Source organism: Epinephelus fuscoguttatus, linkage group LG24 (assembly GCF_011397635.1).
Source record: "Epinephelus fuscoguttatus linkage group LG24, E.fuscoguttatus.final_Chr_v1".
In the NCBI taxonomy this organism is placed as follows: Eukaryota; Metazoa; Chordata; class Actinopteri; order Perciformes; family Serranidae; genus Epinephelus; species Epinephelus fuscoguttatus.
Genome location: NC_064775.1, coordinates 3,192,163 through 3,206,314, shown reverse-complemented (window position 1 = coordinate 3,206,314; position 14,152 = coordinate 3,192,163). Strand labels below are relative to the sequence as shown.

At 43.9% G+C, this 14,152-nt stretch overlaps 2 protein-coding genes across 2 annotated transcripts in view; both read right to left on the bottom strand.

Moving 5' to 3' along the window:
* LOC125885258 (uncharacterized) overlaps positions 1 to 14,152 on the bottom strand; it is a 43,875-nt gene that overhangs the window by 21,805 nt on the left and 7,918 nt on the right. The gene's annotated exons all lie outside the window — the stretch shown is intronic.
* Positions 9,141 to 14,085, bottom strand: arl4ca (ADP-ribosylation factor-like 4Ca). The gene has a single exon (XM_049570170.1). The coding sequence runs from the start codon at positions 13,662 to 13,664 to the stop codon at positions 13,080 to 13,082; it is 585 nt and encodes a 194-aa protein (XP_049426127.1). The 5' UTR covers positions 13,665 to 14,085; the 3' UTR covers positions 9,141 to 13,079.

The following is a 14,152-nucleotide window of genomic DNA, read 5'->3' as shown; positions in this document are numbered from 1 at the left end:
CCTCTCTCTCTCAGACTCCCAGCCTGTAATTAAAATGATAATGAGCCCCGTTTCAAACGAAGCCTCAGCCGTGACGTCAGCAGTGACTCTCGGTTCACCCCGGCACACTGCGGGCAGGAGGAAACACTGCCGGATTAGCCTCCGCCTGAACCGGCTCAGTGTGCTGCAAACCCCCCGAACACACTCCACACTTAGAGTGTGTGTCTGTGTGTGAATGAACGGTGATTTAAAACCAACTGGGACATCAGCACATGGGTGGGATTTGCGTTTTAATAGAACGACTTCATTTCCAAAGTGGTGATTGATCCATTCTCAACAAAAGAATAGAAATTATGATGTTTTTAGTTTGGGAATAGCAGTCAGCGTACTGAATGAGGGATATTCTCTCTCTATGTGTGCAACATCATCCTAAATCTACCCGGCTCTTACCTCAGGTCTAACGTGGGGATTTCGGGACAGTGTTGTTGGGCGAATCATTAAAACAGAACCAAAGCAGAGGTTAGAGTCGATCAAGACCAAGGCTAGAGGTGCGACAAACACAAGCTCATATTGAAGGAGTTTAGATTGGTCTGGGACGAGGTCTTCATCACAGCTGCAGGCAAAGACCAAAGAAAACTGATGAGGACTTGGAAAGACAGAAACCATGGTCTAGAAAGCCTAGAGCTTCCAAAGATCAAGACCAGAAGAGTTTAGAAAGACAAAAGCCTACATTTCAGTCTCTCTGCAGAAAGAAAGACACTGGAGTTCAGATAGACTGGACCAGAGTTTAACCCTTAGGATTCTGTCTGTGCCAACATGAAGTACCTCTCGAAGTATCTTCAGCTGCTTCATGAAGCTCTCACGAAAGTTCAGTCAGGACAAGACAAGTTTCTTTCTTTGTCACTGTCTGGGTAGGTCCTTTGAGTCATGAGCTCATTCACAATCAACCAACAGCACAGTGACACACCTTCTCTGTCGGCCTATCATCTTAATGCTCCTCATTGAAATACCTTCTTTCTTGGGACATTGTGTTGTGTCCACTTCAGCCTGTTGCATGCGTCGTCTGTTTTCAAAATACACTTCTGTTCCCACAGGAAATGTAGAGGGTTTGGCTTTACAATCTTACAGGAAGTAGCCATCAGCCTCCCAGGTGTAAGGCGGTGGTTGTTGGACCCATCCACCCTACTCAGACTTTCGCCGCCTTAACTTTCGTTGCTTCCTCCTGACACTGAAAGTCACCGACCCAGCACCGTTTTTGACAACTTCTCAGTGAGACCAGGTTGACGAAACATCAAGACTCTATGCATTGTCACCCAAGGTCATTAGATACTATGCTTTCTCGTGGCCTCAGGGTTTGATACCGACTCTAAAGGCCCTGACACACCAAACCGACAGTCGGCCGTCGACCAAAGTCGGGCCGTCAGTGAGCGTCTGTCGTCCTAGTTTTTGCGGTGTGTCCCGCACTGTCAGCACTTTGGCATCAGCGCCGGCGGCTTTTCGGCCGATTGAGCATGTTGAATCGGCAGCGGAGCTTGTCGGTGAGAAAGATCACTCTGATTGGCTGTTCAGGTTTTATTTCCTCGCCCCTGTAGCGAGTGAATCTGCCTGTAGTGAAACCGGGGCTAACCGGTGCTTCCTCCTTAGGCTCCACTTCACTCAGCTGCCCCACAGACCCACTGCTTCTTCACACTTTAACCTGAATAACAAACCGGAGCTAGCTGGGAGCGGCTAGCAGAGTGTTAGCCGCAGCATGACCGGAGGGAAGCACAGCCAGTTAGCCTCCGCTAGTCTCTGAGCTAGCCCCGGCTCTCCGTTTGGATCCAACCGGAGCACCGAGCCCTGGTTTGTTATTCAGGTTAAAGTGGGAAGAAGCAGCGGGTTTATCGGGCAGCTGAGTGAAGTGGAGCCTGCGGAGGAAACACCGGGACCATCTGGATGTAATAGTCCGTGGAGGTGCTGCAGTGCTCGGCTGCACAGATAGGAAACACCTCGGCTGACAGGATGTACCACTCTCTCACTCCGCTCTCTCTCACGCAGGCGCAGAACGTACGTGCTACTTGGCCGTCAGATGTAGTCCGTGTAGTGTGTTCAAATGCAACTGACACAGGGCGACGTGAGGCAACGTAGACGACGCAACAGTTGGCTTTTGTCGCCGCTAGTTCTTTGATGTTGGTTTGGTGTGTCCGCACCTTAAGGGCACCCTTTGGCGTCTCTATATGACGCATCCTTTAATGTCTGTATGTGATGCACAGCTGTCTCCTGGGTCAAACTCCTAACACAAGGTTAAAGTTGTTAGGTCCAGGCAACAAAAGGGTCAATAGCCACAACAGTCCACAGGGGCCGATGGACAGTTTTATTGTCTATTTTACATGTACAGTGCGAGCACATAAATCCTGAGCCTTGGCTTTACACCACAGATGATTTACTCGTACAGTAGGAGCTGGCGTCAAACAACATTTCTCAAACGGGCTCAAATCATACAGTGTATGCAGAGCTTTAGAAAGACTGAGATCAGAGTGGATGAAGATGAAAGCGAAGACTGACTCAAACAAGAGGAAATCAGAGAGCAGAGTGGAAACTAGGCAAGAACAAATGAAATCAAGGCGGCTTTATTGTCAGCAGACAGACTGGTTTTTAAGTCTTAAAGCCTCTGTTGACTCAACACAAGCTGCTGTTCCCAACATTAAACAGTAAACTGAGCTTATGCAACAAGTGATTGTGTCTGCAGCACGTTGGACACAAGATAAGAGAGACACTACGGATGAAATATCAGAGGCAAATACAGAAAACCTGCACGAAACAATTCAAATTCAAAAACTCAGATTTATTAGTGTTGATATTCTTTGAAGGGTTTAAAATCAAAGCTTGTTAAATTGTACTAACTGTGTCGTACTCTGGATAGAGAACACACGGCACATCAGTCAAATATATTTTCCTCCCATCAGACAAAAGGTTTGTGCTGTTGACAAAAATCCGACAAGCTTTAAAAAAATAAAATCACTCTAGCACGTTAACGTCGCTCTTGTTCTTGGGCGCTCAAAGCTTCTGCATGCTCAGCGGGAAACGTGACAGCCCTCCATTTTGGACGGCGACGGATGGAAACGCGAGGGATTATCATCCAGGAGAACACACAGATAAAACATGAAATCCCATTCACGGCCACCCACGGAAACACACAGAGAAGAAGGTGGAGAAACAAAAGGAGCAGATGAAACCTCTACGCTCTGTCAGTGGTTTGAAAAGGAGACACTGAGGATGAATATTTATTGTAGCTGTGAGATAAACTGGCTCTTACAGGCCTGGGTTTGGGAACAGAAGCTGTGGAGTAGAGAGGGTACAAACAAGTCTTAAGTCACATTTTCCCTCCACAAAATGATCATTATAGAGTGTATCTACGTGGGTTGGTGAGGCTGTGCATCAATAAAACCAATAACTCAATGATTACTTCACCAGATGCTGAGGTTTAAGGCTTGTAAAACTATGTAAAACAAAGGATAAAGAGCCAGAAGGTTCGTATAGGGCGGGACGGAGGAGAGGCAGATGGATCAAACCAACACATTCCCAACTCGTCAAATACTGACGTTGGTCTTTAACAGTTGCCCTAAACATTGAACTATGATGCACTAGATACCCCTCAAACACATGTCTTTATCTGGACACATTTTCCCCACAAATACAACATGCTAACGTTATTAGCACAAGCCTATGGCATTTTACATTGTATAAATTAGCCTAGCAGCTAGCGGACTTTTCCTCTACTTATATAAAACCAGGGACAACAGCAACATTTAACAAAGGTAACATTACATAATTTGGCTCCATTACAGCTCAGAAGGTTCACTGACAAAACAACTGTCGTTACTGTCGTATACTAAACATGTTTTTAAGTATAACATACTTTATTTACTTTATAACAAACATTATTAGCACAAGCCTATGGGGGTGATCACACAGAAATGAGACGCTAGAGACGCGGACACTTCAAAGACGCTTGAAACACTGGAATCACTTATTCAATGCGCGCTAGCTACTGGCGTCTGACGCTCAAAAAGTTGAAAATATTTTAACTTTTCAGCGCCTAAGCGCATCTAAAAAGAAGTGTCTACAAAAATGCGCTTCTGAAAAGATGCCAGAAAAACGCCTGTCTAAAAAGATGCTTGAACGGCGGTCAGACGCGCTGTATCATAGGAAAACAATGGTTTTACTGGTGTCGCGTTTCTAGCGTTTCATCTCGGTGTGATCATTCCCTATGGCATTTTAAGTTGTATAAATTAGCTTAGCAGCTAGCGGACTTTTTCTCTTCTCATATAAAACCAGGGACAACAGCAACATTTAACAAAGGTAACGTTACATAATTCAGCTCCGTTACAACTCACAAGGTTCACTGACAAGACAACTTATACTTATACTAAACACATTTTCCAAACAAATATAACATGCTAACGTTATTAGCACAAGCCTATGGCATTTTACATTGTATAAATTAGCCTAGCAGCTAGCAGAGATTTCCTCTGCTCATATGAAGCCAGGATAAATCACACACAATTTACAAATTCACAATTTATTGTTTCTTATCTGTGAAATTAAAGTAAATCAAAGCTTTGTTTCCACTGAGGGAAATGGTTTCAGCTTACAGAAACAAACGGGATGTCTGCATCGCTGCGATATGTGGTTACATTTCTGGAGAGCTGCACATTAGGCTACGGCGTAGGGCACTATGTAGGTGCTATGTCGACGTAGACCCTACACCATAGCTACGGCATCGATTCAACGCAGATGTATAAATTGCGCCTTCGACGTTCAGAGGCTCATCTGTATGAGTAGGAACTGATTAATAACAATACAGATACCAGCGCTTGTGGACGGACAATGCCACAGTTTTGAGCCATTATATGTTAAAACTTCAACCAGTTTCATGCCAATACATTTTCCTTGGCAGCGTTTTCCACAAGTGCGTGCATAGCGTCTGGCTAGAGACCAGAGGTTATTCATGGTTAAACGCCTGTTTTGTCAATCAAACCTTGGAGTGCTGTATTTTGTTTTGTTCAGAGAATCAAGGATTTTCCGGTCAATATAATCTCACACATAAAAGGACAAATCTGAGAGCATGACAGGTGAATTGAACGATAACTAAACACAGAGTTTGATGACGCTGTGAAGTACCGTGGGATCATAGGAGTTGGTGTCTTTATTATACAATACAGTAGTGCTTTTCCAATGCTCTTCAGCAGCCAAAGGTCATGCATTATGTCTTTTCAGAATATACTCTGGTTATTCACAGGAAATGTACAGTTCCTGCTTGTTAAATGCACACAGACTGTTTCCAAAATTAACTTGTAACTTGAACACTGGTAAAAACTAGATTTATGGCCCCACGGTTATATGACTCCACCCACCAGCCCAGTGTCTCTGACAGTCTCCATCCATGTTTTCACAGACATGGATGGATGCTTCACACAAGATCTATACAATCAGCACAGTTTCAAGATTAGTGTCACCAGTTCAGTATCTGACCAAATGTCTCCCCTTCTGTTCCTGAGATATGACGCTGAGTAATGGACAGAAAAGTGTTTTTTAAGATTATAATTTGACATTTGTGTGAAAATTTTGTCCTAATTTACGTATGAATTCTTGAGCTATGGCCAAAAACATGTTTTGTGAGACCTTGACCTTTGACCTTTGACCACCAAATTCTAATCCATTCATTCTCAAGTCCAAGTGGACATTTGTGCCAAATTTGAGATAAATCCCTCAAGGCCTTCTTGAGATATCATGCCCACAAGAACAGGACAGATGCATGGTCGGTGTTCTTAAGATATTTTATTTCCAGGATGGGACAGACAAGGTCACAGTGACCTTTGACCTATGACCACCAGCCTTGACTCAGGGTGGACGTTTGTGCCAAATTTGAGAAAAATCCCTCAAGGAATTTTTGAGATATTGTGTTCATGAGAGCAGGACAGATGCAAGGTCGCAGTGACCTTGACTTTTGACGACCAAATTGGAAATCAGTCCATGTTTGTGCCAAATTCGAAAAAATGTCCTCAAGGTGTTCTTAAGATATTGCAATCTCAGGATGGGACAGACAAGGTCACAGTGACCTCTGACCTATGACCACCAAAGTCTAATCAGTCCAGCCTTGACTCAGGGTGGACGTTTGTGCCAAATTTGAAAAACAAAACAAAACAAAACAAAAAAAACCCAGAATAAGTTCAAATTAAAAAGTCCTTAAGGTTGTATCTGAGATATTGAGTTCATACAATTTTAAAAGCAGGAATACATTTTACTAGTTTTTACTGCTGTCCCTGAAAGAAATTTACCTGTGGCTCACCTGTACAGACACATTTGCAGTACAGTGATACAGTGACAACATGATACATATGTTTAGAAAAAATGGCTATCCAGAAGGAGTTACAAAATGAAGGAATCACAAGGCTTTTAGATATGCTGTATCATTTGCAATTTTGTTTACGCACAGTCACGTTCAGGCGCTGAAATGAACAGTTCTGAACAGTTTTAACTTGATTCCTGCACCTGCACCTTGAACCAGTGATGTTTCGTCCATAAGCCTTGTTCTCCGGCTCCAGATATGTCTGATATGGAGATGAATCTGTAAACACGCGCTGTCTTTCACATCCAGACAGTTTAATCCCAGAGGAGAGATAAAAAGAAAAAAAAAAGGTCTTATTTCAGGAACACAAAGTACATGGTACAATTACACCAGACAAGTAAATAACAGTAGGAAAATAACATTTTCCTCATCAGTGATTACACTTCGACATGACAGCGGCTTTGAGTTACGCAGACCATAATAATAAGATGGGAGGCAGTTTAGCTGTAAACACAATGACTGCAGAAAGGTAAATATGGCTCGAGACAGGGAAGACCAGTAACCAACAAGGAGGAAAACATGCACTTTCTGTTGCTGGAAATAGTATTTAAGACAGCTTAATGTACTACCACAACTACCCTCGAGTGTTCCTTACATAATTCTTGAAAGATATTTATGAGATTGCATAACTTCAAATGGAAAGCCTTGCTCAGATAGATAGATAGATAGATAGATAGATAGATAGATTTTTAGTCTCCAAACATAAGTGTTTTATAGCGACCTATCTGTGTTTTTTTGGCAGATTTTTAGGCTCCAAACATGGGTGTTTGTAGCAGCACATCTGTGTCTTTCCAGTGAATTTTTTAGTCTTCAAACATTGGTGTTTTATGGCAAACTGTCCGTCCATTTTAACTGGCAGGAGTGTTTTGGAGCAACCTGTCTGTGTTTTTCCAGCAGCTTTTTAGGCTCCTGACGTAAGTGTTTTATAGCGACCTGTCTGCATTTTTTTGTTCAGCTTTTTAGGCTCCAAACGTGGGTGTTTTGTAGCGACCCCTCAGTATTTTTCCAGTGGCTTTTTAGTCTTCAAACACAAGTGTTTTATAGCGACCTGTCTGCGTTTTTTTATTCAGCTTTTTAGGCTCCAAACATGAGTATTTTGTATTGGCCTGTTAGGTGTTTATTCATTGACTTTTTAGGCTCCAAACATTGGTGTTTGTAGCAACCCATCTGTGTCTTTCCAGTGAATTGTTTAGTCTTCAAACCTTGGTGTTTTATGGCAAACTGTCCGTCCATTTTGATTGGCGGGAGTATTTTGTAGCAACCTGCCTGTGTTTTTCCAGTGTTTTTCCTGTGTTTTTTAGTCTCCAAACATAAGTGTTTTATAGCTAACTTGTCTGCGTTTTTTTATTAAGCTTTTTAGGCTCCAAACATAAGTGTTTTATAGCAACCTGTCTGCGTTTTTTTATTAAGCTTTTTAGGCTCCAAACATGGGTGTTTTGTAGCAACTCATCTGTGATTTTCCAGTGGCTTTTTAGGCTCCCAATGTGGTTGTTTTGCAGTTACTTATCTTTTTGCGGCTGCTTTTTTGTCTCCAAACGTGGGTGTTTTGAGGCAACCCATCAGTGTTTTTCAAGTAGCTTTTAGGCACCAATTACTAGTATTTTGTAGCGACCTGTCTGTGTTTATTCATTGACTTTTTAGGCTCCAAACATGGGTGTTTGTAGCAGCCCATCTGTGTCTTTCCAGTGAAATTTTTAGTCTTCAGACATTGGTGTTTTATGGCAAACTGTCCGTCCATTTTGATTGTCGGGAGTGTTTTGTAGCAACCTGTCTGTTTTTTTATTCAGCTTTTTAGGCTCCAAACATGGTTGTTTTGCAGTTACCTATCTTTTTGCAGCTGTTCTTTTGTGTCCAAACGTGGGTGTTTTGAAGCAACCCATCAGTGTTTTTCAAACAGCTTTTTGGGCAACAAACACTAGTATTTTGTAGCAACCTGTCTGCATTTTTTTATTCAGCTTTTTAGGCTCCAAATGTGGTTGTTTTGTTGCAACCAATCTGTGATTTTCCGGTGGCTTTTTTAGGCTCCAAACATTGGTATTTTATGGCGATCTGTCTATCCATTTCGTTCAGCTTTTTAAGCTCCAAATGTGGTTGTTTTGTAGCAACCTGTCTGTGTGTTTATTATTGGTTTTTAAGGCTTTAAATGTGGATGTTTTGGAGCATTGAATTGGTGGGGATTGCACCAGGACTTTGTCCCCTGAACCTTTTTTTTTAAGCCCAAACATGATCTTTTCCTGACCATAATTAAGAGGATTCTGTGCCTAGACCTAACCACATGTTAACCAAGACACTGATAAAACATTAAGTTGACTCTGCACCTTTATCCCATCGTCCCCCTGTCTCAGCTTCCCTGGTTCTGTTGCGCCCTCCTCCCTTCAGCCAACACCGGACTGACATCAGATTCCACCCTCCACCTTCTTCCTTCCTTCCATCCCTCCATCCCACGGCCCTAAACAAATATAAAGATGGTATTGGCGGATTATTTTAGAGGCAGAGAAGCTGCATTGAGTCAAATTTCACAATTTTTGATGATATCCAACAAGTTGTAAGTTGTAGCAGGTCTGCAAAGTGCATCATGCAATATAAAGAATTTACTTCATTTTGTAAGTAATAAAGTACATCTCTGTTGATAGTAACTTCAGACATGATACACTGTAGAAGTGGCACTTGGCCGAGCTGCTGGGAATTCCCCACCCTGATGAAAGCTTTCGAAACCAAACACGAGCCAGACGACACACAAGTTCAATTACAAAGAGTTTAATCCCAAAAATACTTTACTTTTTTTCTCCTCCATTTTGGCATGTAACACATTGTTTGGTCTTGCTGTATCTTGGCTGTAACACTACACTGTATAATTTACATTGTCTGAAGTCGTGGCTGTCATGCAATGTTGAACACAGCTCGACTGATTACTGCAGGGGAAAGGATGCCACGTTCACGTCCGACTGATGTCTGTTTGGACTGCGGAAAAAAACATTCATGTCTGCCCGCTTGTGGTTATTATATATGTGATATATTGGCATTATATATGGGCGTTATTGTAGCATTCCAAGATACTGAATGATCAAATTCAACTTAAAACACAATCAACTGTACTTGAAGAAAACAAAGACAAACATGCTGCAGTTTATCATTTAAAATCTGTTACGTGTGGACGCTGAGCTGCAGCAACAAAACCCTGTTCCTTGACGTGAACGCGGCATTAGACAATAGTCCGTGTGAGACATTCAACAGTCCTGTCAGTTAAGACAAAATGCTATGTTCTGTGGTTTCTTACGCACTATTCTGCAAGCTGTCAATCACCTGGGTGGAACGTTTCCCCCCACACACACACAATCAATCAACCAAAGGGAAACTTGATGATTAAATATCATTCAGTAAGAGGAAAAGTCATTGTGAGGAGCAGCAGAACAGGTTCCAGCCCGTTGGTCTGTTTCATCGTTACAGGAAGACACTTCGCTCCTCGTCACTGCCAGCAGGTCGACACTACGTGGGATGCACTCAGGACTCTTTCTCAACAACTCCGAGGAACGGATAATAACAAAACTAGGAATTATTTGGGACTGAAGTGAAACAGAAGCTGATTTTGTCTCCAGTTCTTGGACCCAAAATCATAACGATGTGTCGTGTTTTGGCGTGAGCTGCCGGGGAAAAACACTCATGGAACTTTGACGTTAGTTTGGAGAACTTCTGATGAGATGTAACTACAAAATGGCACAAAGAATTATATAAAACAACCATGAGAAAAAAGACAATCTGATCATGATGCTCGGTCACGCGGAATGTAGCAAATACCGGCAACTCAGTACGCAACTAGTCGTTACTGTTCTTGGAAGAAACGTGGCGACGCTGCACCCAGGTTGAAAACAGAGCGCTACATGTGCTTGTAAAGCTTGTTGTAGATCAGAAGTGAACAGTCAGACGACACAACATCAGACCTCCAATATGGCTTGCAGGGGGAGATGTGACAGGAGGTTTCTCTGGGCAAGACACTGTCTCAAAGTGCAAAGTAAGCAAAGGGTCAACGGGTGAATTTCATCATCTTAGTTGCAAATTTCTTTTTCAAATGTATAGTTTCGATCTTTAGTGTTGGTGCCACACATATTTACATCAAATGCAACATAAAATAATCTTATAATGTAGCTTATCATTGTCTCAACCTGTCAGCAACGAACATAGAGCCCTTTTTATCGACCATGAACCATCAGCTTTTCAAGTTTGATTCTGAAAACATATTCCTATAACGTCAAGACTTCAGTGACCGTATTAACACCTGACTATTTAAACCCTCCAGAATAAAGTGTTGGCATTGTACGGTTCTGCAAAGCATGGATACGTCACATTTGGCGGAGGATGGAGTAACACTTACGCAAGACACCTGCCAAGCTGCAGACCGCTGTTCAAGACGAGCAAACAACAAAACCGGTTGTGTTGAAGCGAGTCATAGCTCGGGCTTCCAGCTGGTTTTTAGCCACCAAATGTGGGTGTTTGTTTAAGCAACCTGCAGCTGTGTCTCCCCCGGGGAAAAGCAGTTGATTTTTACCAAAACATCGCTGTGTTTCAGCCGGGATAGAGCCCTAATGAGTGGCTGTTTTTTTTACAAAGATATCGATACATTTCTTGGCGGAGATAGTGCCCCAAAAAGTGGCTGATTTTTGAAGAAATATTGCTGCGTTTCCTGTCAGGGAAAGTGCTTCGAAAAGTGTTTGTTTTTTACTGAGATATCGCTGCATTTCCTGCTGTGATTGTGCCATGAAAAGCGGTAGTTTTTAAAGTCATGATGCTGTGTTTCCACCGCATATACTGCCCTGAAAAGCATTTTTTTTACTAAGACACTGCTACATTTCCAACTGGGAAAGTTGATTTTTAAGGAAACATTGCTGCATTTCCTGCTCTTATGGTGCCCCAAAAAGTGTTTGATTTTTTACTGGGATATCACTGCGTTTCTTGGCAGGATAACGCCATGAAAAGTGCTTGTTCTCTACCGAGACTGGACATAGTGTGCCGAAAAGCTTTTTTTTTTTTTTTACTAAGACATCGCAACATTTCCAACCAGGATAGTGCCCCAAAAAGCGCTTGTTTTTTTTACTGAGATATTACTGCATTTCCTGCTGGAGTTAGTGCCATGAAAAGTGCTTGTTTTTGCCAAGATATCGCTGCATTTCCTGTCAGAGATAATGCTTGAAATGTGGTTGATTTTTACCAGTACACTGCTGCATTTCCTGCCAGGATAGCGTCACAAAAAGCAGTTGTTTTTTTACGGACACACTGCTACATTTTCAACTAGGATTGCGCCCCAAAAAGCGCTTGTTTTTTTCCTGGGATATCACTGCATTTCCTGCTGGGATAGTGCCCCAGAAGCTGTTGTTTTTTTACCAGGACGTCGCTGTGTTTCAGCCGGGATAGTGCCCCAAAAAGTTGCTGTTTTTTACCGTCATATTGATGCATTTCTTGCAGGAGATAGTGCTTTGAAAAATGGTTTGTTTTTACCGCGACATGGCTGTGTTTCAAGCTGGGATAGTGCCTCGAAAAGAGGTTGATTTTTGCTAAGATATCACTGCATTTCCTGCCAGGATAGCGTCATGAAAAGCAGTTGTTTTTTTAAAGACACAATGCTGTATTTCCACCGGGGATAGTGCCATGACAAGCATTTCTTTTACGAAGACATAACTACATTTCCAACCAGGATAGCGCCTCAAAAAGCGGTTGTTTTTTACTGGGATATCACTGCATTTCCTGCTGGGATAAACATTTTTTTTGACCAAGACATCGCTGCATTTCAGCCGGGATAGTGCCCCAAAAAGTGGCTGTTTTTCACCATCATATCGATGCATTTCTTGCTTTGAAAAGTGGTTCGTTTTTACCGCGACATGGCTGCATTTCCAGCCGGGGATAGGGCCACGAAAAGAGGTTGATTTTTAAGGAAACATTGCTGCATGTGCTGCATCTGTGACAATGCCCCGACATGGCTGCATTTCCAGCCAGGATTGTGGCCCCTAAACTGGGTATTTTGAGCCAGACATTATCTTTTCTCACCAAGGGTTTTTTGGTCACACACTTTGACACAGCGCTGCTGACACGTAATAAAACAAACTTTCAACATATTCGCTTGCAGAAAAGCACAATGCCAGCATGTTATCTGGTGATTTTCATCCCAAACAATCACCTTCAGTGGGCTGTAAGTAACGACACAATGCGGGGGGGCGGGGTGGAAGAGACAGAGAGGGAAACATCTTTGGTGTGACACCACCTCACAGCATCAGTGCATCCCTAACCACATTTACAACAGTCTCACATCTGTGCTCGGCACCAACGCGGCAGCAACAGGGCGCTCTGCCAGTGGATCCATACACTCCATATAAATGTGGACGTCCCTGATGACACTGTCCTATTAATAATGCTACATCAGGGACTCGCTGCTTTAATCTGCCTGGAAAGAGGGTTTAAACTGTCCATAGATGTTCACAGGAATGTGAGATTCTTATGATTATTTTGTGACTTTGTGTCATAGCTGTCCTGCTTCATTATGTCCCTCTGTAACATTCACATACAATCACACAGACCCTAATGAGTTCAGAGTGACATTGTTTAGCTTATAGCATCACTATAAATATATTCCCGTCATATATGAGGCTTGCAGTGTGTCAGTGGGGGTCAATAATCATATCTATGCGTCATGGTTTGTTTCTATCTGCTCCTAATATTTCCATCACTGCCTCTTCTTCTTCTGCTTCAGTGACTTCCTCCTCTTCACTATCATCTCATACAGCTTGTCCATGCCCTCATCCAGCCCCTCTCCGATGATGGCGCAGGCCGGCTGGACGTGGTACGGGGTGGAGGGGCTGAGCTCAGCCAGAGCCAGCTGCCTCTCTATCTCCCCGACATCCAGCGCCCGGGGCAGGTCCTGCTTGTTGGCGATGACGAGCAGCGGGGTCCCCTGGTTCTCCGCGAACCGGGTGATCTTGTGCAGCTCGGTCCGGGCCTCCTCCAGCCTCTCGGCGTCCACGGAGTCCACCACGTACACGATGCCGTCCGTGCAGCGGCTGTAGGGCTTCCACAGGGGCCGCAGCTTCTCCTGGCCCCCGACGTCCCAGAAGTGGCAGCTGATGCCCCTGGAGGCCCCCGCGCCGCCCAGCCGGATCCTCTCCGTGTTGAAGCCGATGGTGGGCACCGTGTTGACGAACTCGTTGAATTTCAGCCGGTACAGCACGGTGGTTTTACCCGCAGAGTCCAAGCCGAGCATGACTATGTGCAGGGACTGGAAGGCACCCAAATTGGAGAAACTGTTCCCCATGTTGCAGCCTGGGGAGGAGGGACAGTGCGCGCTCCCACAGCCCCGTTATCACCGCAGGAGATGCTTAAATGTCCCAGGAGTGATCCATAGCGGGTGATGCAGATCAGAAGCAGAAGCCTCAGCAAATGTGGAGGGCGCAGCCCCTCGTTGCGCGGCGGCACTCCGGCAGCCAGACAAGCCGCAGCATCCCTGGACTCACTCCAACAGCTCCGGCGCGTCCGGAAAACAGTCAAATCATCACGCAAAGAGCGGCGCATTCACCGCGCGCACCGCTATCCAAATGCGCAAATTACGCGCGGCCAAATGTCACATCATGTCTCCGCATCTGTCTCCAAGTGCGTAGTCTTCATGTGGTAACACAAGTGATAGTGTGTGACGCGTGGACCAGCCTCTAAATGTTGCCATGAAAAGATGCGTCAAGCTCAAGCAGAACAACACAAAATAAGACTTCCGGTGAAGCAGTGGCGCCTACAAAATAAAAGCCTCTC

What these genes read in the sequence shown, in the direction of transcription:
- arl4ca (XM_049570170.1), bottom strand. Translation starts at nt 13,664, where the DNA reads ATGGGGAACAGTTTCTCCAATTTGGGTGCCTTCCAGTCCCTGCACATA.